This window comes from Galeopterus variegatus, unplaced genomic scaffold (genome assembly GCF_000696425.1).
Source record: "Galeopterus variegatus unplaced genomic scaffold, G_variegatus-3.0.2 Scaffold4520, whole genome shotgun sequence".
Classification (NCBI taxonomy): Eukaryota; Metazoa; Chordata; class Mammalia; order Dermoptera; family Cynocephalidae; genus Galeopterus; species Galeopterus variegatus.
This window is the reverse complement of record NW_007730631.1, coordinates 120,838-145,499: the sequence shown is the minus strand read 5'-3', so window position 1 is coordinate 145,499 and position 24,662 is coordinate 120,838. Positions and strand designations below refer to the sequence as shown.

Here is a 24,662-nt window from a genome sequence, read left to right as displayed (position 1 = left end):
AAGAAGCAGGCCAGATTGAAAGCGAAATCACAGAAGCTCAGAGACCATGGAATGTTGGGGATGGGGACAGAACCTTCCACAACCATCTGTCTAGAATGACCAGTTGTGGCCAGAGGTCACTGCAAAGAAGCCATCCACCCAGACCAGCACATCCCAGCTGGAAGGTTCTGCCCCCAGAGGAAACAGCAATGTGCAGGGACGTTTGCGGCTTTCACGACTGGTGGCGGGGGGTGTGCGCCCAACCCTCTGCAGTGCCCAGGATGGCCCCGCCACAGAGGATGACCCAGCCCCACACGTCCACAGTTTTGTGGGGGGCGTCCCTGGCCTACCCCCATCTCAGGTCCTTCCAATCCCTCTTGAAAAACATCAATTCAGATCACTGTTTCCCTCCTGAGACTCTGATCACAGGCCTGGATCTAAAGCCCACCTCCTCGGCCCCCACTGCTCTGACGTGTCTGCCTGGCAAGGCTTCTGCACGGGACTTTCCCTGTACCTGTGATGCTGCTCCCCCAGGCCCTATCAGCTGTCAGGTTAACACTACCTCCTCCAGGAAGCCTTCCTTCCTGACTCTCACGCCTCCTTATCCAGACCTGGGGCCAGGACTGCAGCCCATTCTCTTCTGCCCTGGACCCTCAGCCATAAATAAGGCTGGGGAGAGAATGTTCCAGCTAGAGGGGAAAGCCAGTGAACAGATCCTGAGGGAGGCAGGCGATGGCCCATGGAAAGGCCATGTGCTTGGAGGTCATGGAGGTGACAGGGGCGAGCCGGGAGGGGCACAGCTGGCCAGGGCGAGGCACAGGACGGTGTTCAATAGAAAGTGACTTGAGATCATGATAACGACTGGTGGCTATTGTAACCAAGGCCACCGAACAGCAGATGATAAGGGCCACCAAATGAACAGAAGCAAAAGCGAGTGAGTCCAGGTCAGCAGTGGAAGGTGTGTGGGAGCGAGAGGGCAGTCCGTCCTTCTAGAACCTTCCGCCCAGCCCGCGCAGCCCACTTACCTTGCACACGTTGTGCTGGCACACAGTTGTGACGGGCCGGAACACCAGCTCTTGGCAGCAGATACACTGGAATGTTTCCTCCACGTTACTCAGGAACTTCTGAAACAACAGGAACGGGCCATGAGACCGCAGAGATGCGGGCACCAGGGCCACGGCGCCCCCTTGCTACACTCAGCCACGTGCCCTCCATTCCCATCTCCATAGACTCTACCCCAGGGGTAGAAACAGTGATGAACCTCATTTTAAGATGGGAAGAGAGTCCCAGAGATGTGCAGGCTTTGCCCAAGGGTGGGAGGCCACCGCGCAGAGCTGGCCCAGGGTCTCTGGTATTGCCAGTGCTGAGCAGGACCCAGATGTGACCAGCTGGTGGCAGCAAGGACACCCCGAGCTTCAGCATCAAGATAGGGTTTTAAGAGAGGATCCTGGGCTAGCCAGTGAGCTCAGCTGGTTAGAGCTTGGTGCTGATAACACCAAAATCAAGGGTTCAGATCCCCATACCAGCCAGACTCCAAAAGAAAAAGAGGATCCCTTAAGGCATGGGTTTTGACTCATTCAATAAATAGGTGCTGGGCACCCACTGCGGGCCACTCAGGCTCCAGAATGAACAAGACAGAAGAAACCTTCTCCCTGCTGGGAGCCATGTGGAGACCAACAATGCACAAGATGGAAATGTCCTAGCAGGGCCAGGGCAAGGAGTCAGGGAGGGGCTGCCCAGGAACACAGGAGGGCAGAGAAAGTTCTATGGAGGACCCCCAAACTGACACCTGAAGTAAATGTGGGAGGCTAGACAGGGACCCCCAAGATGTCCACGCCAAATCCTGGTACCTGCAAACATGCCACCATCTGTGGCAAGATGGATGTTGCAGATGGAATGGAGTTAAAAGATTGTGAGATGGGAGGTGATCCTGAATAACCCAGGGGTCCAGTGTCCTCACAGGGTCCTGATAAAAGGGAGGCAGGAGGGTCAAAGGCAGAGAGAGACTGGAATATGATGCGCTACTGGCTTTGCAGATGGTAAAAGGGGCCACAGGCCACACGCTGAGGGCTGCGGGTGCCTCTAGAAGCTGTGAAAGGAGGACATGGGTCCTCCCCTGGAGCCTCCAGGAGGAGCCAGCCCTGCCTACGCCTTGACTTTAGCCCCTGAAGGCTCATTTCAGACCTCCAGAACCGTGAGAGAATAAATTTATTGTTTTGAGCCACTAGGCTTGTGGTAATTTGTTACAGCAGCCCCAGAAGACTCCTATGGGAGGAAGAAACTGAGCCAGGAGGGTAAAGTAGGGTGCTCCAGGCAGAGGGAACCACAACATCAAAGGCCCTGAGAAGGAATGACTAGGCAGATGATTCCAGAAGGAGACAGCACCAGAAGTAACAAGCAGATCGGCTCGGGGCCACAGGGAGGGGCTAGGGTTTGAGTTTGATAGCCAAGGAAAGCCAGTGTCCACCAGGTGGGGTCAGTGGCCAGAGAACAAGCCACTCACCTGCAGTGACTCATCCTCATCACTCACCTCACTAAGGGCAAGAGGATCAAAAAGAGATACCCCTGGTTTGGTGGTTCCTCAAAAAGCTAAACAAAGAATTCCCACATGATCCAACCATTCCAGTCCTAGGTATCTACCCTAGGGAACCAAGAGCAGGGACGTGCAGACATGAGCACACCGTGTTCACAGCAGCACGATTCACAACAGCCAGAAGGTGGAAGCAGCCCAAGTGTCCATCCACAGATGAATGAGCAAACACAACGTGGCCCGTCCACACTGCGGAGCGTGACTCAGCCTTAAAAATGAAGGGAATCCTGACACGTGCTGCAACGTGGATGAACCATAAGGGCATTGTGCTCAGTGACATAAGCCAGTCACACAGGGACAAATACTGTGTGACTCCACTCATAGGAGGTCCCTAGGTCATCAGATCCACAGAGACAGAAAGTAGAATGGGGGGTGCCAGGGGCTGGGGAGGAGGATGGGGAGTGAGTGTTTCATGGGGACAGAGTTTCAGTTTGGGAAGATGAGAAAGTTCTGGAGATGACGGTGGTGATGGCTGCACAGCCATGTGCATGTGCTCAATGCCGCTGAGCTGTGCACTTGAATGCTGTTAAGACAGCAGGTTTCACGTGACGTGTATGTGATCACAATGAGAAGCGTGCGGGGAAGGCAGCCCCTGCCGCCGGCTGCGCTCACCGGCCCATCCTTGAGCGAGTTCAGGATCTCGCGCCACAGCTTGGCGTTGCTCTTGTCCTCTTTGATGAGGCTGTTCTGCTGGGCCGTGAGGCTGTAGGGCTCCACCTTGGTTTTCTTGGGGGTCCGGTGCGGGGACCCAGCCCTGCTCTGGCCACCTCCTGGGGGAGAGCAGAGCAGTGAGGGGAGCCGGGGCAGGTCACACGCACTGTGGACAGGGCCACCCGTGGAGACACCCACCTGCCAACTTCCGCTTCCACTTGCCCTTGCCCTTCCTGGGAGACGTGAAGCCCTCCTCCTCCTGCTCCTCTTTCCTGTGGTTCTCCTTTTCCTTCTCTCGGTTGGCCAGGGCTTCCAAATAGCCTTCTGGATACTACAAGAGGGAGTGGATGGGCCGTGAGAGAGGCTTTGGGCCCCGCACAGCCCGTCTTCCTGCCACACGCTTTGTTCCCACGCCCCTCACCAGGTCTAGGTCTCCAAAAGCGCCTGATCCTTGATCCCCGCAGAAGACCACGGTGGACTCAACACTTCCTTAACTCACAAGCCTTGGCAATAGCTAATCCTGTCTAATCACAATGTGTACGCGGGGATGACAGCACCTCCCCCCGGCAGGGTCCACATAAGCATTAAATGAGCTAGCTGACGAAGGGCTCAGCACCGTATCCAGCACCTGATATCTTATCTTTATCTTTATGATTTAGATGAGGGTAGGCACACTCTGCAAGGGGCCAGACAGTGGATATTTGCAGCTTTGTGGGCTGCAATCGCTCGGCTGCTGTTGTGTAAAAGCAGGCCCAGAACACTTAAATGACTGAGTGTGACTTGCTCCCAATAAAGCTTCTTTTACAAACAACTACCTCAAGGGCCTTAGTTTGCCAGACTCTGATTGTGATGAACCCTGGACTCCTCCAGGTGCCAACAGGCATTATTTGAATGTCAAGAAATCTCTAAGGCACCTATAGTCACATCTAACTCTCCAGTCTTCCACCGAGAAGTCTTCAACGACCTTCAATTGCAATGAAGACTAATGTCAAAAATAAAAATCCTATCCCAGGGCCTGGCCAGTTAGCTCAGTTGGCTAGAGCGAGGTGTTATAACACCAAGGTCAAGGGTTTGGGTCTCCCTTACTGGCCAGCTGCCAAAAAAGAAAAAAAATTCCTACCCCCACCTGAAGTTGACATTCTCCACCCCCAGTCCCTGCATTTCTGAAATTCCCCATTGCAGGAACACGTTCAAAAGACAAGCCTTGGTGACCCCCCAGGGGGTAGGCACTATCACATTCTCAATAGCAATTAAGATTCCTTAAATAGTCTCACAGTGATTTATCTGCTGTAAAGCAACTCACCATAATGAACAGAAAACACCATAATTATAGTTCCAGAAAGCTGTATGTGGCACTGAATAAACGCTCAGAAGATCCACTGCTGGGAACAGGTATGTGATTACTTAGGGAGACTATTCATCCTTCTCTCTCCATCTGGTTTTGTTTTGTTTCTGTTTTTCTTTTGTTTTGTTTTGAGGGGTAAGAGGTGATAATCAGAGGAAAGACCAGCAAAAACAAAGAAAAGAATAGATTCCAGGCTGACTCGGGGCAAACGCCTCTCCTAACACAACTATAATAGGCAAGTCTGGCTCTAAAGGCAAACGTGATCTGTGTATTGGAACACGCACTGGCTAAAGCATTTATAATCTACTGCCAGGGAGGTGCGACCAGCTGGGAGCCTGGAAATCACCCTGGAAGAGAGATAAACCCGTGGAAGCATCAGGCCCAGAAGGCAGGTGCCTGCCTGAGCAGTCACTAAGTGATGCTGTGTTCATGCCTGCGAGCTCAGCAGCCCCGGAGCTGGCTCCTGCACTGATCCACGGTGACCTTCAAGGAAGAGACAGGCTCAAAGTGGGACATGTGGCACCAAGGTGTGCAGCACCTGAGCCACCCTGGGAGTCCAGAGCTGGTCTTGTTGCCTGCCATCTGTCCCCGCAGCGGGCCCCAGCCTGGACGCACCTGCATGGTCAGTCCCAGTCTCTTGATCCGGTCCTTCCCTTCCCTTGTCCAGGGGCCTGGCTCGTCATCGTCCCGTCGCAGAAGGTAGCGCCACACGAGAAAGCCGGACTTCCCCTTCTCGGGCCAGTACTTCACGACCTGTGGGGAGCGGGAGCCAACATCAGTCACATCTCGAATTTGAAGCAGCCCAGGCAGGGCAGCCTTCGGCCGGGGAGGGGTCAGGGAGGCCCATCGCAAGCGCAGCTTACCTTGTAAATGCCGTCGTAGCGGTTGCCTTCGGCAGGGGCGTATTTGCTGTGTTTGCCGCCCTTGACGTTGCGCACCACCCTGACCGGCTTCCCCGACCGCCAGTCCTTGGCCTCGGCCCCTTCTTGGTCGTTGATGGGGGCACTGCAGTTGAGAGCCAATGCCCTGTGGGTAGAGTCGGGACCCCACCTGTTACAAGCTGGGATAGGCTGGAATGCGTCCCCCCAAGAGATATGCCCAAGCCCTGGCACCTGTGAAAGTGGCCTTCTTTGGAAATAGGGTCTTTGCAGATGTAATCAAGTTCAGATAAGGTCATACTGGACTCAGGAGACCCTAAATCCAATAACTGATGTCCTTATAAGAAGGGAACACAGAGGCAAGGATGCCAAGTGAAGACAGAGGCAGACGTGGGAGGGAGGCGGCCACAAGCCGAGAAATGCTAAGGTCACAGGCCACCTCCAGAAGCTCGAAGAGACAGGAAAGAGCCTCCCCTGAAGCCTCCAGAGGGAGCATGACCCTGCCACACCTGGATCTCAGACCTGCGGCCTCCAGAACTGGGAGAGGATAAATGTCTGTTGTTTTAAGTCACTCGGTTTGTGGCACTTTGTTATCTGTCCCGTCAAAGGCCTCCCCGGAAGGAGACGTCTGGGCATAGAGGTCAGACTCGCCACTCTGATATAAGATGCGACTTCCACTGGGTTTGAAAGAATAAAACAGCCACAGGACTGCTCTCTGCAGACCACCAGCACTGGTTTTAAAAAAACTGGGTTTCAGAGAATTTCCTGTCCAAATTTTATCACATAATGTGATAAATGTACAGTTCTCCCCATCCTTAAAGATATTTTCTGAAGGGCCGGCCCGGTGGCGCAGTGGATAGTGCGCCGCTTGGGAAGCGCGGCGGCGCTCCCGTCCGAGGGTTCGGATCCCACATACAGACCGGCTCCCGCTCACTGGCTGAGCGAGGCGCGGGAGCAACACCGAGGCTTGCAATCCCGTTGCCGGTCCCCGGTCCGGTACGGGGGCAACACTGAGGGTTGCGATCCGTTGCCGGACACGGAAAAAAGACAAAAAAAAAAAAAAAAAGATATTTTCTGAAAACAAGATTTTTCGCAGCTACTGAAATTAAAATATTCCACTGGACAAATAAATGTCCAATTAACCCTTCTGGTTTTTGGATACCTAGTAAGCATTATTTTGCTGTTCAAGTAATGGAAAAACAAATATTACTGCACATAAAATTTTCACCTCCCCATTGTTTATAAACACATTTTTCAAAGTGAAATTGTAGGGTTATCAGTAAAAACACTTAAAGGATCTTCATATACACAGGGAAAGAGGTTTCCAGAATGATGGCACCAATTTGTGTCTCTACCAAGAGTAGGATACTAGGCTCATGCCTGGCATTTCTCAACACTTCTGAATTTTCTGGCCAATTTTACAGGGAAATAATTAGTATCTCACCATTGCTCCAATTTATATTTGATTACTAAAACTGCACAATTTATCATGGTCACTGGCTATTTGCATATCTTCTGTGGATTATTTGCATGTCCTTTGCGTTTTTTCCTATTAGCTTTTCTTATTTATTTACAAAAGCTCTTTATGTAATAAAGACGTAGCCACCATGTATCATGTTGCAAACTTTCCTCCTAAATAGTCATCTGCCTTTTAATTTCCTATATAGGATTTACTGATACAACTTACAATATTTAGATCAAATCTCTCAGTCTTTTCCTTTGGGCTTTATGATGCTTTTTAGGCTGAAAAAGTCCTTTCCCATCCTACAGTCAGGGGTGAGCAAACTCCGGCCCACTGCCTGGATTTACAAATAAAGTTTTATTGGAACACAGCCATGCTCGTTTACCTATGGTCTATGGCTACTTTTGCATTATGACAGCAGAGGTGAATAGTCACAATAGACTGTGTGGCCCACCAAGCTGAAAATATTATCTGGCCTTTTACAAAAAAAATTTGGTTTAATCTGTATAAATGACTCATAGGTCTTTAGCAAACGGAGAAGGGAAGAAACTAGTGTCCAGTGTCTCTACATTCTACCCCACATTTAATGGGAATCTCACCTGCCGGACAAGATGCCCCAAACAGAACTAAGGACATGTCGAAAGTGCATCCGCAAAGACAAGAAAGCTGTTTGCCACGAACCTGTTGGTGTTGGTGAGTTTCTGATCACAAGACTGTTCTGCAGTCCGCTTGTTGCCAGAGAGATCTCGACCACCACTACCTGTGTATGTGAAAAAATTCCCATGGTCCTGAAACAGATAACAAGGGTTGGGTGAACCCCCTGCACAGAGCAGGAGAGACTCCACTGAAAACAAAGCCCTACGCACCCACTGGGATGGCCAGTGCCAATGAAACAGAAAATAAGCGTTGGTGAGGATGTGAGAAATGGGAGCCTTGTGCACTGCTGGTGGGCACATAACACAGTGCAGTCGCTTTGGGAAACAGGCTGGTGGCTCCTTAGGAAAGTAGCACAGAATTGCTATATGATCCAGCGATTCCACTGCTGAGTGTGTACCCAAAGGAATTGAAAGCAGGGTGTTGAAGAGAGATTTGCACACCCATTTCATAGCAGCATTACTCACAACAGCCAAAAGGTGGAAACAACCCAAGTGTCCATTAAAGGATGGACAGATAAACACAACATGGTCCATCCATACAATGGAATATGATTCAGCCTTAAGAAGGAAGGAAATTCTGACATGCGCTACCACGTGGATGAACCTTGAGGACACTGTGCTCAGTGAAATAAGCCAGTCACACAGCGACAAACACTGTGTGATTCCACTCACAGGAGGTCCCTAGAATCGTCAGATCCACAGAGACAGAAAGTAGAATGGGGGGTGCCAGGGGCTGGGGAGGGGGATGGGGAGTGAGTGTTTCGTGGGGACAGAGTTTCAGTTTGGGAAGATGAGAAAGTTCTGGAGATCACAGTGGTGATGGCTGCACAGCCATGCAAATGTGCTTAATGCCACTGAGCTGTGCACTTAAAAATGGCAATGGTGGTAACTTTTGTGTTATATATATTTTACCACAATTTTAAAAAATAAAGCAATTCCCCCCCCCCCAATACACACACACTCACCACATCGTCCTCATAGCCCCCGGCCAGGACCAGGGAGTAGGCCCCGTCGTTGCTCCGGCCGTGGATGCCCGCCACGTGAGGCCGGTGAACACCTGACTCGCTGACCTGCAAATACCACCAAAAAATAAGTGGCACCTTCTGCCAGGACTGCTACAGAAGAGCTCTACCCGCCTTCTCCCTCCCCACCACAGAACCAAGCGCCTGCCAGTTACACCCGATGCCGTCTGGCCTGCTAGTTGCCTTATTACGATCACTTTGTCCCCCCCCCAGACAGCCAAGGCTGAGCCGCACCAAGAGAAGAGCTGTCTGGAGCTCCAGCACTGCCACGTGCTCGTGGGTGGCGTTGCTGTGCCCTTGGACGCTTCACTTCTGCATCTGGGAAATGGGAGCGACAGGCGTCTGGTGGGATCGGGTTTACAATGAGGCTATGGTAAAAGCCATCCTGTAGTGGGCACACCAGTCGAGGTGCCATTAGGACCCTGTAACTACCATGACCAGAAGAAATCGCCCAATGAAAGCAGGATGAGCTGACACGGCCCCATGGAGGGGCTTCTGGAAGCCCAGCCCGTGTCCACAAAGCCCTTGCAGGTACCTGAACTCTGAACCGCCACATGGTGCCCACGGGGATGCCCGGGATGGGTCCGTAGTGATTGGATGGGACGATGGTGCACTCCTTCGTGCGCCCCACGCACGCCATGCCCTGTCCGCCACAGAAACAGAAAGGGTCAGCGGTGTGAGCGCTCACGGGAAGGGAGCAGGGCCATGGTGTCACAGGGCAGGAGGGACCTGCCTCACCTTGCCCCAGTCCCGCCGTGAGGATGACGTGGCGGATGCCATCTTAGCCTTCTTCTTACTCTCTTTTAGCTTCTCTCCTGCCAGCACCACCTCGCTGGTGTCATTCCGACACTCGGGGCAGTACCTGTGAGGACAGGGGTGTCACCTGCAGCAGGACACCCTGGCAGATGACCAGCTCAGCTGACACATGCCATTTCGCCCAGACTGTGTGTACGTAGCTGTTTCCTCCCAGTATCGCTATCGTGCTGCACTGCCCAAAACAGGGGCCATCTGAATCTAAATTCACTCAAATTAAATAAATCAGAAATCCAGCTCCTCAGCCACGTTCTCCACGTCTGAGCGCTCAGCAGCTGTGCACGACCAGAACATCCCCATCATCGTGGAACATTCCATTGGGCCTTCTCTTGTCCTTCTCCTGCTTACATCCCCATGGCTATTCCCAACAGTGACAGCACGCCCAACTGTGACATGGGAAAGACATGGGGAAACTCCACGGGTGCCTCCTCCCTGCTGTGCACTCAGTGTCCCTATCTCCGCCGGGTGGGGGAGGGGTGAGGACAGCACTGAGTCCTGGGGAGGAGTAACTCCACCTAACACACAGTGTCATTAGAGCCCAGCGTCACAGCCTCTCAGCCACGTCCGCAGTGACCACGAGGAGCGCCAGGAACATGTGGCTAAGGGTCCTGCTTTTGCAGGGCCTGCAAGGCCCAGCACTCTGTGTCCCAGGTCCTGAGGCCTGGGCCCTCCCTTGGGACACGGGACGGCTCCTTTGTCTGCTCTTCATTATTGCCTCCCCCGGGTTTACTGGGTGACCAACAACATGAGGCCACCTCGTGGTGCCCCCAGCCTCCGTGTCCCACCTGAGCCGCCTCTACGGCAGGCACAACGTCCACTCACCACTCAGCCTCGCTTGGCACGCTGCTGAGGGGCGGGCAGAGGCAGTATATGTGGAAGGCCATGTCACACTCATCGCACATGAGCTGCTTGTCGGGATCCTGCCGGCCCCCGCACAGGTGGCAGGCGCAGACCCGACAGAGTTTGTTCACGTCGTCTTTGCAGTGCTTGCAGGAGGGCCCGCTCTTCCCTGGATGTGACACGGAGGGCAGGGTCAGCTCCAGGGGACTGACATGGAAAAGGAGTCCCCCGCCCCATGCCCAGCGTGGAAGACACAGTGGCGGGGATCTGGGACTCACGTCTCGTTGGGTTTTCCACCATGGGGCTCCCTTCGCCTGGGCGCTCGATCTTGAAGACTTCGTCCACGAAAACGATCCGGCAGTCATTGAGAGAATCATCCCTGTGGGAGACGCGCTGTTAGAACGTTCCAGCTGCCCAACCCCATCGAGGAGCCTCAGAGAGGATCCTACTCTCCAACCACTCGTGGAGCATTTCAACACCACTGGCTCTCATCATGTCAGGGAAGAGGCCTCGGGGGGCTTGTGCATAAGCTGAGCTACCCCCTTGCCAGCTGAAGTCCTACTAAATCCGATACAAGAAGAAAACAGCAAGGGCTGGCTGGTTAGCTCAGTGGGTAGAGCATGGTACTCAGCACCAAAGTCCAGGGTTCAATTCCCTGTATCAGCCAGCCAACAACAACAAAAAAAGATAAGAACAACATATAAACCAGAATTTCATGATGTGATATGCTGGAGAGAATAAGTTTGAATCTTTGGGTATGGAAGGCCAATTCAACAAGACCAACAAGCAAAAACCACAGAGATAAATGAAGTCTGATCATGAGTTAAAATGACATGCCCCCCTCCCCATCAGTCTGACATCTACGTTGGTTGGCAACAACCAATGGAAACAATTCAAGCCACGAACATACACTGCGTGTGCAATTTTAAATTTTCTGGTAACCACATTTGAAAAGGAAACACAGGTAGAAATAACTGGAATATGTTGTTTTATGTAACCCAGTGTACTCAAGGTATTATTGCAACATTGAGTGAATATTAGAAAATTATCAATGAACTATTTTACTTTCTTTTCTGTACAAAGTCTTCAAAATCTGGCGTGTATTTAAGCTCACAGCACGTCCCTATTCATCGTGGCCACATTTCAAACGCTTAATAGCATGTGTGGCTCACGGCTATGGGACTAGACAGTGCAGGGACAGACCTACCAGCCAGTTCAAAGGAAACCCAGGGGACAGATGCACATGGTAAGTGACCCCATGAGGGTGAGAACGGCAAAATCCAGACTGTATAAATTCTATGGGACAAATGACCAGGTTTCCTCAACAGAAGAACTGCTAAGGAAAAGGGGGAAAACGAATGGATGGAAAACTTAAAGAGTAAGAGAGATTTTAAACACTCACTTGTATGTATTGACCCATTGAAATCTGTGGACCTTACTCAGATGCTGATCAAACACTTGGTTAAAAAAAAAAAAAAAAAAAAAAAAACATAATGAGATAATTAGATTGAACAATGACTAGGTATGTGTTACTAAGAAACAGCCAATAATTTTCAGGTTGCGATATTAGCATGATAACTATGTTTCCCAATGAAGAGTCCTTTTTAAGAAATGTGCTCTAAAATATTGGCGGATAAAACGCTTTGATACGTGGGAGTTACTTTGATTTAATGGGGGTGGCATGAGTGGAGGGATGGAGATGAAACAAGACAGGCCATGAGATCGAAAATGCTACAGCTTTGTAACACTGTAACGCCAAGGTGGAGGGTTCAAATCCCTGTACAGGCCAGCTGCCAAAAAAATAAAAATAAAAATAAATTATGGCCAGCCCAAGGCTCACTTGGGAGAGCGTCATGCTGGTAACACCAAAGCCACGGGTTTGGATCCCTATATAGGGATGGCCGGTTAACTCACTTAGGAGAACGTGGTGCTGACAACACCAAATCAAGGGTTAAGATCTCCTTACTGCTCATCTTTTAAAAATAAATTAATTAATTTAAAAATGCTGCAACCAGGTGATACCATCTAGCGCTCAGTATACACTTCTCTCCATTTTTATGTGTGTTTGAACTTTTCCACCATAAAATTTAAAAATCAATAAGTAACAAAAGAAAAGTTCTTCCAAATAAAGATCCCTAAACAAGGTTGGGATGTTGAGAAAATATTTGCAACGTATAGCATAGACAAAAGACTAATAGTTGGAGTATATTAACCTCCCCTAAGATCTACAAGAAACAACTCACCCAACAGAAAGTCAAGTAGAAGCATTTCACAAAAGAAATATACATAAATGGCCAAAAATCTTGTGAACGGAAAGTGGCATTTCTTTCTTTTTTTTTTTTTTTTTTTGTCTTTCGTCTTTTTCCGTGTCGGGCAACGGATCGCAACCCTCAGTGTTGTCCCCGTACCGGGCCAGGGACCGGCAACGGGATCGCAACCCTCGGTGTTGCTCCCTGCACCTCGCTCAGCCAGTGAGCGGGAACCGGTCTGTATGTGGGATCCGAACCCTCGGGCGGGAGCGCCGCCACGCTTCCCAAGCGGCGCACTATCCAGTGCGCCACCGGGCCGGCCCTAATAATTCTTTAAAAACTGACCACAATTTAAAAGAGTAAGATAAGGAGTGTAGGCATGGGGATGTGGGACAAGGAGTCTCTGTTCTGCTCCTGGAAGAATCACTGGGCAGAGTCTTTGCAGGAGCAACTTGGGATGACCTAGTGAAATTTTAAAATGCACAGAATCAGAGACTCCTTGTCTTCGGGGCTGTCCTGGGGAAATACACCAATACGCACAGGATGAAATGTACAAGGAACGTATGACAGACTTGTTTATAATGGGGAAAAGTGGGAAACAACCTGAATGTCCATCTGCAGGGGATCGTGAAGTCAACTACAGAGACTGAATCATGAGATACTTTATTCGCTACCGTGAAAATGAATGATGGAAAAACACAGGCTTTCCCAGACATATTGCTGGGGGGGGGGGGGGGAACGGCAAGTTCCAGACTACAGATTCTATTAAAACCCACTGAAACAAAACAGACTTATTCTTTCTGTACACACATATGGACAAAAATGAGCAGGGGACAGTCTGGGAAAAGACCCTGTAAAAGGCAAATGAATTGGGTAGGGTCCTGGGGGACTTCGGCTTTATATGTGTTGTTTGAATTTCTTTATAATGAGAATGCATTATTGGGTGATTATTTGGATTCTTATGACTAGTAACAATTTTCCATATGTATATTTCACTTCAAAAGTTTTAAAGATTTTAATGAAAAAATTTGTATGCTCTCACACACAAAAATACTACATGTAGACTTCTGTGACTTGCTTTTTAACTCAATGTTACTTTTTAGAGATTGCTTCGCGTGGTCCTGCGTTGCCCACTATATTAAATTCCATTGTGAGAACATTCAACTATTGAACCATTCTTCTTTCAACAAACATTTTAACTGAGGCCACATTTACAAAATTCAAATCAAGCAAAACTAAACAATACATTTAGGAGCACATGCTTAAGTGGCAACAACTATTTTAGAGAGAAAGAAATGATTATATAAAGTGTTCACAGTGCTATGGGGCATTGGTTTTGTTCTGGTTCCTCAAATGGGCTATGGGCTTGCAAGTATTAGTTTCTTTAAATATACGTTATAAGGCTGGTCAGTTAGATCAGTTCATTAGAGCGCAGCCTCATAACCCAAGGTCGTGGGTTTGGATTCCTGTACCAGCCAGCTGCAAAAATAAATAAATAAACACATTATGCATTCTTTTTTGTAATGTTTGAAGTTTTACAAATAAAACTTGAATTAGAAGTAAATGTAATTTTTTAAAATTATGTAAATAAATTTAATTCTATACCTGGCAAAGATAATTCTGTATCAGAAATGAAGGGGGGAGGGCCGACCCTGTGGCGCACTCGGGAGAGTGCAGCGCTGGGAGCACAGCGATGTTCCCGCCACGGGTTCGGATCCTATATAGGAATGGCCGGTGTGCTCACTGGCTGAGCGCGGTGCGGGCGACACCAAGCCAAGGGTTGCAATTCCCTTACCGGTCACGAAAAAAGCCAAAAAAAAAAATGAAGAGGGGAAAGGGATTCTCAGATGAAGGAAAACTACAAAAATTTGCTGCTAGCAGACCTGTCCTTAAAGAATACCTAGAGGGAGTTCTTCAAATAAACAGAAAGGAGGAATCTTGGAGTAAAAGGAAGGAAGAAAAAACAATCAGAAGAGTAGAAATATGGGCATGTATGACAGATTATCCTCCTTATGAGTTTTCTAAATCAAATGATGACCAGTAAAAATTATAACACCATCTGATACTCAAGACAACAGTAAGTGGGGAGGGTAAGGATACCTAAATAGAAGTTTCCACATTTCACTCAAAGTGGTAAAACTAAACCAGTACATGACACATTTATTTTGTAAAACTCAGGAGAAACCACTAAGAAAACTGTTCAAAGGGGTATGTTTAAACAAGTATAAATCAGTCAAAATTCTAAAATGTTTAAGTAGCCCACAGTAAGGAAAGAAAAAGACTAGGGAGGATCAGGAGACAAAGGAAACAAACAAAACAATAATCAAATGCAGCCTTAAGCCCTAGCCTACCAATAATTACTTTCCATGTAAATGGTCTAAATATGCCAATTAAAAGGCAAAGACTGGAAGAGTGAATTAAAAAAAGAAAAATAACCCAATTATATGCTGTTTATATCTATCTTGAAACTCACTTCAAATTCAACAACATAACTTGAAAGCAAAAAGATAAACAAAAGATACATCATGCAAACTAACTTAAAAAAAAGGAGTGTCAATACACACACACACACACACACACACATGCACACCCTCAGATAAAGTAGACTTCAGATCAATTAAAATTACTAGAGACAAAGAGGGATTTTACATAATGATAAAAGGATTGATTTACCAGGAAGAAATATAACAACCACTAATGTGTATGCACCAAACAACAGAGCCTCAGGCATGAGGCTGAAAGGAGAAACAGATAATCCATAAATATATCTGGGTACTTCAACAACTCCCTCAGCAAATGCTAAAACTACTAAACAGATAATCAGCAATAATATAAATCTGAACAACACAATCAACCAATAGGATCTAACTGAAATAAATGAAACATTCCGCCCTTCAACAGCAGAATATATATATATATTTCCCCCCTCCCAAGCAACCATGGAACATTCATCAAAAGAGACCATATCCTGGTCTCTTAAACCTTAACAAATTATGTTTATTTATTTATTTTGGCAGCTGGCTGATATGGGGATCTTAACCCTTGATTTTGGTGTTATAGTACCATGCTCGAACCAACTGAGTAACCAGCCAGCCCACTTAAACTTAAAAGAACTAAAACATGCAGAGTATGTTCTCTTACCATAATGAGGTCAAACTAGAAATCAATAACAAAGACAACAGGAAAATCTCTAAACACTTGGAAATTAAACAACACACTTCTAAATAAGCCATGAGTCAAAAAGGAAGTCTGAAAGGAAATAAAAAATATATAACATGGAAAAATATGTGAAAAGCAGTTAAGGAAGTGCTGAGGGGGAAACTTATAGCGCTAAATGCCTACATTAGAAAAGAGGAAATGTCAGGGGCTGGCCACTTAGCTCAGTTGGTTAGAGCACAGCCTTATAAAACCAAGGTCACGGGTTCGGATCCCCATACCAGCCAGCTGCCAAAATTAAAAAAGTGAATAAAAAAAGGAAAAGAGGAAATATCTCAAATCCATATTCTAAGCTCCTATGAAACGAGAAAAAGGGCAAAACCAACCAAAAGCAAGCAGAAGAAAGAAAATTTAAGAGATGAGAGCACAAATCAATGAAATTGCACAATTGAAAATAAGAAAATAGAGGAAAAAAAATGAATGAAACAAAAAGTTGATTCCTCAAAAATTTCCAATAAAACTGGGGCCAGCCCGTGGCTCACTTGGGAGAGTGTGGTGCTGATAACACCAAGGCCACAGGTTCAGATCCCATATAGGGATGGCCGGTTAGCTCACTTGGGAGAGCGTGGTGCTGACAACACCAAGTCAAGGGTTAAGATCCCCTTACTGGTCATCTTAAAAAAAAAAAAAAAAATTTCCAATAAAACTGACAATCCTCTATAGCAAGACTAACAAAAATAGAAAAGAAACAAGTCACCTATATCAGGAGTGAAAAAGGGATATCACTACAGATCCTTCAGGCATTCAAAGAACAAGGGAATATTACAAACAACTTTACTCTCATAGAAATGGGCTAATTCCTCGAAAACCTAATGTTTAAATGGGCTAATTCCACTAAACTCGACCACAATGAAATAGACAGCCTGGGTAGTCCTATAACCATTAAAAAAACCTGAACTCATAAATACAAAACTCCCAGAAAGAAATCTCCAGATCTAGGATGGCTAGTTAGCTCAGTTGGTTAAAGTGAAGTGCTGATAACACCAAGGTCCAGGGTTTGATCCCTGTACTGGCCAGCTGCCAAAAAACAATAATTAAAAAAAAAAAAAAAAGTTGGTTGATGAAATGCACAGGGAAATTGTACTACAACCTCCCCACTCAACAAGAACAACAAAAAAAAAGATACAGAAATCTCCAGATGTAGATGGTCTCACTGGAGAATCCTATCAACCATTTAAAGAACAATTAAGACCAACTTTACACAATCTCTTCCAGAAAAAAAAGAGAAGAGAACACTTTCCAACTCAAGTTATGAGGCCAGCATTGACCAAACTGACAGAGACCATACAAAATAAGAAAAGTACAGGCCACTATCTCTTATGAACTTAAGTCAAATAAATCCTCAACTGCCAAACCTGGAAACATCCCAGGTATCCTTCACTGGATGAATGGTTAAACAAGCTGCTCCACCCAAATCAGGGAATACTTACTACTCAACAATAAAAAAGTGAACTATAGGGGCCGGCCCGGTGGCGCACTGGAGAGTGCGCTGCTTGGGAGCGTGGTGGCGCTCCCGCTGAGGGTTCGGATCCCATGTGCTGAGGGTTCGGATCCCATGTCTGAGGGTTCGGATCCCATGTCTGAGGGTTCGGATCCCATGTCTGAGGGTTCGGATCCCATGTCTGAGGGTTCGGATCCCATGTCTGAGGGTTCGGATCCCATGTCTGAGGGTTCGGATCCCATGTCTGAGGGTTCGGATCCCATGTCTGAGGGTTCGGATCCCATGTCTGAGGGTTCGGATCCCATGTCTGAGGGTTCGGATCCCATGTCTGAGGGTTCGGATCCCATGTCTGAGGGTTCGGATCCCATGTAGGGTTGCGATCCCGTTACCGGTCAGTAAAAAAGACAAAAAGGAAAAAAAAAAAAAAGTGAACTATTGATGCATGCAATCACTCCGTGCGTTCAGATGAATCTCGAAAAAAGTATGCAGAATGAAAAAAGTCAATCCCAAAAGGTTACATACTACGTGATTCCATTTACTAACACTGAAATTATAAAATTATATAGACAGAGAATAAATTAAGGCTTGCTTCAGGTCAGGGACCAGGTGGGGGGATGGGAAGGTGGGTGTGGCTATAAAAAGGTAACAGCAGGGATCCCCATGGGGATGGAACTTGTCTGTTATCTGCTGATCGGTCTCCCTCACCAGGCTCGGTGCTGCCCCAGGAGAGGGACCATGGCTGAGTCTCTCTTTGTTCACTGCATCTTGTATGATGCCCAACACAGCTAATAATAAAAGTGGATTGTGCCAAGGACCCGCATGTTGTAAACTCCCTGTGCACTGTGACTCTGCTCAGCGTTACCAACTTTCTATGTCCCTACAACCTTCTGTGAGGTCTTATATTACAAGAAAGGCTGGCAAGAGGTGGGGGGGTCTGCCTTGGGGTCACCCACTGTCTCCAGTGCCCATACCTTTCCCATCATGCTTTCCTGCGCCCCCCAGGACACACACGTGAATGAACAGAAGGAAGACTTCTGAAAGCCCCTGGGTGTGGGCTCTTGTCACCCTTTCCTGGTGACAGTCCATGTGCACTAGGAAAGGTGTCTTTGGCTGAGGAGGGGAATCGACGGACGGAAAGCAGGTGGAGAAAAGACAGTTGCTTCTCACCGAATCCCCTTTAATTCCTTGAGAAGTCTGAACCACACGAGGTTATTAACCATGCAAAATGGTAACTACACCATTATTATTATTGTTTTTTTTTCCTTTTTGTCTTTTTTCGTGACCTGCAACGGATCTCAACCCTCAGTGTCGCGCCCGGACCGGGACCGGCAACGGGATCGCAACCCTTGGTGTTGTGTCCGCACCTCGCTCAGCCAGTGAGCGGGAACTGGTCTCCACATGGGATCTGAACCCTCAGCGGGAGCACCGCTGTGCTCTCAAGCGGCGCACTGTAGCAGTGCGCCACCGGGCCGGCCCGTAACTACACCATTATAAGGCAGCTGCTCTTCCCTCTCTCTACAACGACTCGGGCTGGAGACCAGGATCCATGGCCTGTCTCATCCCCTGCAGTAGCCATGCTCAGGGCCTGGCTGTGAAGGCCATCTGTCCTCCGAGGGAATGGACAGCGCCTACAATATCCCTGGGGTAGACAGAGTCTAAGGTGGCCCATGACCCCCATGAACAGGGGTGGCACCTGTGATTTACATCTAACCAGTTAAATCCGGCAAAGCTGATGGACTTCCACTCCCATGCTGATGATACATTGTACAACACTCTGTACTCCTAGACTACTAGCTAAAGGCCTCCCTTGCTGGCTTTAGAACATGAGTGGCTATATTGGAGGAGCCAACAGGGCGAGAACTGCAGGTGGCCCCTAGGAATGGCGGGGTGCCCCTAGGAACTGTGGGTAGCCTTTAGCAGCTGAGTTAAAAAAAAAAAAGAAGCCCTCAGTCTTTCAACCACAAAGAACTGGAGTATGCCAACAATCACGCAAGCTTGGAAGGGGATCTTTCCCAGCCGAGCCTTGGATGAGACCACAGCCCTGAGCAACACCTGGACTGCATCTTTGAGAGAGCCTGAGCAGAGGCTCCAGCTTTGCAGTGCCCAGACTCCTGATCCACAGAAACTGTGAGATAAGTGTATGTGGTCTTAAGCCACTACATGTATAATACTTGTTAGGCAGCAATTGCTAACTAATATGACAGCTAAGGCTTATCACAAGGTGACCACGTGCCAGGCCCTATGCTAAGTGCTTGCATGGATCATCTCATTTTGTCCCCATTTAACAGAGGAAACAACGGAGCTTGACATGTGACCTGGCCACAGTCAACAGCTGGGAAGTGGCTTCTAAACCCACGCTTGCCAGACTTAAAGCCTTCACTCTCCTCTCCTGATAACACTGTCAAGAACAATGACAGAAGCGAGCAGCCTCTGGCCACCACACTCCTCCCTTCCAAAACCATTGCCACATGCTAGAAATTTCTAAGTTGGAAAGCACCTGAGAGGTGGTTGGAAAGGACCTGAGATCCTCTAAGATGGATCTTTGAAATGGTAGGGGTATGGGGGCCAGCCCGTGGCTCACTCGGGAGAGTGCGGTGCTGATAACACCAAGGCCATGGGTTTGGATCCCTATATAGGGATGGCCGGTTCGCTCACTGGCTGAGCGTGGTGCTGACAACACCAAGTCAAGGGTTAAGATCCCCTTACCGGTCATCTTTAATAAAAAAAAAAAAAAAGAAAGAAATGGTAGGGGTAGCCTATTGCCAAACCACAGCAGATACTATTTGGCTCCCTGTGTTTTCTTTTTTAATTAGTTGCCAACATTTAAAAGTCAGATCTCAGGGCTGGCCAGTTAGCTTACTTAGGAGAGCACGGTGCTGGTTAACACCAAGGTCAAGGGTTCGGATTACCATACCTGGCAGCCGTCAAAAAAAAAAAGAAATCAGATTTCATATAACAATCCAAATAGGGCCGAGCCTGTGGCACACTCAGGAGAGTGCGGCGCTGGGAGCACAGCAGCACTCCCGCCGCGGGTTTGGATCCTATATAGGGATGACCGGTGCGCTCACAGCGCTCACTGGCTGAGCGCGGTGCGGCTGGTCTCAAAAAGGACAAAAAAAAAAAAAAACAATCCAAATAGTTTGTTTCTCAGAAAATCAAAAGCTCAGTAACTCCAAGCCAAGACTCCTCTGGCACCAATAAGCCAGAACCAGAGGCAGCTGCCCCTCTGACACCAATAAGCCAGAACCAAAGGCAGCTGCCCCACTGAATGGGGCACACTTGCCATCACCTGTCCCCACCCAACCCCAGGGAGCATCTGCATTTAGGGTCCTGGATCCTAGCCAGCCTCTGATTGTACAATTGGGGAATCAGAGGCCCAAAGAAGGACAGTGATTTCCCCAAAGCCGTGGAGCAAGTGGCCCGAGTGCAAAAGGAACCTTTGCCTTCTGACTTGCAGCTGAGCCTTTAGAATATCAATGGCTATCCCTTCAGAGGTCTGGGTCTCAGCAGAGCAGGCTGTATTGCCCCTGCCATGAATGAGGTTGAAAAAAAGCAAGTGGGTCTGAGAAGTAATATTCAGAAATACTCAGCGTCAGTCTTCTGGAAGCAGCTGAGCCATCGCTGGGCTGTTATGATCACCGAGCACAGACTGTTTTCAAAATCCTGTTACTAACCACACAGGGAAGGCAACTCCAGAGAATGAAACAAGAGGACGAAGGACCAGCCACCCTGGGTTAGTTTTGGGGCCAAAAGGTGGGAAGCAAGATCCCAACTGAGGCTTGGGAACTTTTCTGTTTTGTGATTTAAAAACAAACAAACAAAACAAACAAACAAAAAACCCCCAGCTTATTAAGAGACAATTTACATACCAAACAATTCACCCAGGTAAAGTGTATAATTCACTGGTCTCCAGTATATTTACAGGATTGCGCAACCATCACCACAATCAATTTCAGAATATTTTCATCAACCTTGTGTTGTTTCTTGGCATCAAAAGGGAATAGAGAAAAATTGTTTTCAATGATGGAGAAGGGCACGTTAACAAGATTGCCACAAATCACTCTGCGCCACTTCCAGGTCCCCTACTCAGTGGCGCCCTCTATGGAGTGGATTTCTTATGGTCATGCCGTGGTTCAAAAAGACTTTTATCTGTTTATATTGTGTGTGTGTGTGTACACTTATATAAATATACACATTCTCATATTGATAAATCTTTTGGGGGAGCTGGCCAGTTAGCTCAGCTGCTTAGAGCACGGTGCTGATAATACTAAGGTCCAGGATTCAATCCCTGAACTGGCCAGCCGCCACAAAAAAAACAAAAACTTAACAGCAAAAACAAACCAAAGTCTTTTTTTTTTTTTCCCCCTTTTTGTCTTTTTTTGTGACCGGCAATGGATCGCAACCCTCAGTGTCGCGCCCGCACCGGACCGGGACCAGCAACGGGATCGCAACCCTCGGTGCCGCGCCCACACCTCACCCAGCCAGCTAGTGGCCGTTCTGTATGTGGGATCTGAACCCTCGGCGGGAGCGCCGCCACACTCCCAAGTGGCGCACTGTAGCAGTGCGCCACCGGGCCGGCCCCCAAAGTCTTTATGAATGGTAAACAATGCAGCTAAAAGCAGTTCATCAGGGTGCTGACGATGTATTTAGAATATTTAGAACAGGGTAAACAGAGCTGCCTGTTTTTACAAATAAAGTCTTAATTATTGGTACACAGCACGCTCATTCATTCCTGTTATTCTCTGTAGCTCCTTTTACACCAGAACAGAGGAGCTGGCTAGTATCAACACAGAGGACATCAGCCTACAAAGCCAAAACACTGACTATCTGGCCCTTTGCTGTACCTGAGTGAATGTATTCGATGGCACTGAATTTTACCCTTTAAAATGATTAAAATGGCAAATTTTCATTTTTGTCATTTTTTAAAATGACATATTTTAGCACAGAAAAAAAAGGCAACTCAGAAAAGGGCTCTGTTAACTTTCTCTGCCAAGGGCTACATAGCAAATATTTTCAGCTTTGCAGGTCACGTCATCTGTGTCACAACTACTCGTCTCTGCCCTTCTACCAAAAAAGCAGCCACAGATAATAAGTAAACAAACAGGCGTGGCTGAGTCCCAAAAAAACTTTGTGGAAACGGGCAAAGGGCCGGACTTGGTCCATGGACTACAGTTTGCTGACCTTGAATGTAGAACACATCCAGATGTGGACATGTGTTTTGCTCATATTTACGTGTGTTTATGAACAGAAAATTCCTGCAGAGTCCTGGTAACAGTGATGTCTCCAGAAAAGGGAACTGAATGCCCAGAACAGAGAATAGCCTCAGAAAGATCACTAGCAGTGAGCAGGAAGTGGGCGGTGGAGCCCCAGATGGGAGGCAGGGAGGCCAGGCAGGAGGCTGAGGGCCTTGCACGTAGGGTACTGGCTAGACTGCTTCAGAGCCAGTCCAGAGACCCCAGGAGAGGGGACCCCACAGCCCACCCCACAACGTGACACTCACCCAAGCATGACGTTGGCGTACAGCTCACGCACCGTCCTGGTCTCCCGCTTCCTTGAGATCTCCGCGTCATACCAGAAGCCCCGCTCCTTGGGGTTGTCGGGGTTGTAGTTGAGCATGACCACCTGGCCCACCTCCAGCTCCTGCCACTTGATGATGGTGCGGGCACGAGCTCGGACATCCCTGGAGCTCATCTGGACCACCCCGTTCTCCGGGTAGCTGGGAGGAAAGCCCCACCCTTAGGTCTCGTGATAGTATCAGACCTCGTTCTATCAACCAGAAACAGAAGCCACAGCAGAAAGACCACACATGACAGTATACAGTTCCCTCCCTGACAATCCTCTGTGCTGACATTGAAAATATGCAGGTATGTAAGACACATTCCAATCACAGAAGGTGTTATGGGTTGGAGCATATCCCCTCCCCCCAGAAAAAAAGAAATGCTTAAGTCCTAATCCCTGGTGCCTGTGAATGTGACATTTTTTGGAAATAGGGTCTTTACAGATGTAATCATGTTAAGATGAGGTCACACTGGAGTAGGGGGGCCCTAATCCAATACAACTGGTATCTTTATAATAAGAGAAGAAGAGACAGACAGAGGAGAGGAAACGTCACACGAAGACAGAGGCAGAGATCGGAGGGACAGACAGCTCCAGTGCCAGGAATACCAAGGACCGCTGGTCACCACTGGAAGCTGGAAGAGGCAAAGAAAGATGCTTCCCTAGACCTGTCAGACAAGGTCAGCCCTGCTGACACCTTGATCTTGGACTTCTAGCCTCTGGAACCGTGAGAATAAATTTCTGTTATTGTAAGCCACCCAGCTAAGATACTTTATTATGGTGGCCCGAGGAAACTAATACAGAAGGAAATGTGGAAAGGGAAGAAATTTAACTTTTTCAATATGCACGGATTAAAAGTGATTTTTGTAGAGGAACGTACCTTATTTTGTTTATATAAATACAATATACTGGGTATTAGATATGATAGTAAGTCATTATTCTAGCTTCCTAGGAATATTCCAACAGCCACAAAAAAAGCACGAAATAGTAGAACTAAAAGAAACATATTCTGTCAGCAGCAGAGTTAAACCTCAACTGTGGGGGACCAACCCCAAATCTATTCTGATAGCTGTATCGCCTGGGTTCATTATTTTCTCTAATAAACCACCAAGAACAGGGGTCGCAAACCTTTCCTACAAAGGTCCAGATGGTAAACATTTTCCACTATCTGAAGGTCTCTGTTGTCACTGTTCAACTCTGCCACCACAGCAAGAAAGCCGCCATAGATGGCACATAAACCAATGGGTGTTGATACATTTTGATAAAGCTTTATTTACAAAAACAGGTGGTGGGCCAGATTTGGCTCTAGGGCAGTAGTTTGCAACCCCCAACCAAGTGGATGTGAATCTTGTGCCTACTGTGATTCACTGAATCCGATTTCTCCAATAGTTTTTTTTTTACAGAGCTAAGCTTAGAATGTGTCAGAAACTGTTCCCAGCAGGGAAAACCCAGAAAGATACCAGATGAAGTCCTTTACCCCCAAGAATGTGGGCTCTGTGCAGACAGGAATGTTTGCCCTTTGTTACGCACTGAATTGTGTCCCCCCACAAAGTTCCTGTGTTGAAGCCCTGTCCCCCAACATGTCTGTTACAGAGCTAAGCTTAGAATGTGTCAGAAACTGTTCCCAGCAGGGAAGACCCAGAAAGATACCAGATGAAGTCCTTTACCCCCAAGAATGTGGGCTCTGTGCAGACAGGAATGTTTGCCCTTTGTTATGCACTGAATTGTGTCCCCCCACAAAGTTCCTGTGTTGAAGCCCTGTCCCCCAACATGTCTGTATTGGAGATAGGGCCTGTAGGGAGGTTTTTAAGGTTAGCCGAGGTCATACAGGTGGGGCCTAATCTGATAGGACTGGTGTCCCTACAAGAGAAGGAGAACCAGAGCTGTCTTCCTCTGTGCGAGCACAGAAAAAAGGCCATGTGAGGACCTGGTGAGAAGGCAACCGTCTGCACACCAGGAAGAGA

General features: G+C 47.9%; 1 protein-coding gene across 1 annotated transcript in view; it reads right to left on the bottom strand.

Annotated features, from left to right (window-relative positions):
• Window positions 1–24,662, bottom strand: part of UHRF1 (ubiquitin-like with PHD and ring finger domains 1) — a 41,669-nt gene that overhangs the window by 4,274 nt on the left and 12,733 nt on the right. The window contains exons 4-15 of the mRNA XM_008587741.1: window positions 22,643–22,858; window positions 10,515–10,615; window positions 10,219–10,405; window positions 9,322–9,445; window positions 9,119–9,226; window positions 8,527–8,631; window positions 7,587–7,693; window positions 5,429–5,591; window positions 5,181–5,318; window positions 3,419–3,551; window positions 3,169–3,339; window positions 1,005–1,111 (exon numbers count right to left, since the gene is read on the bottom strand). Of these exons, the coding sequence (XP_008585963.1) occupies window positions 1,005–1,111; window positions 3,169–3,339; window positions 3,419–3,551; window positions 5,181–5,318; window positions 5,429–5,591; window positions 7,587–7,693; window positions 8,527–8,631; window positions 9,119–9,226; window positions 9,322–9,445; window positions 10,219–10,405; window positions 10,515–10,615; window positions 22,643–22,858 (1,660 nt within the window). The remainder of the gene's footprint in view (window positions 1–1,004; window positions 1,112–3,168; window positions 3,340–3,418; window positions 3,552–5,180; window positions 5,319–5,428; window positions 5,592–7,586; window positions 7,694–8,526; window positions 8,632–9,118; window positions 9,227–9,321; window positions 9,446–10,218; window positions 10,406–10,514; window positions 10,616–22,642; window positions 22,859–24,662) is intronic.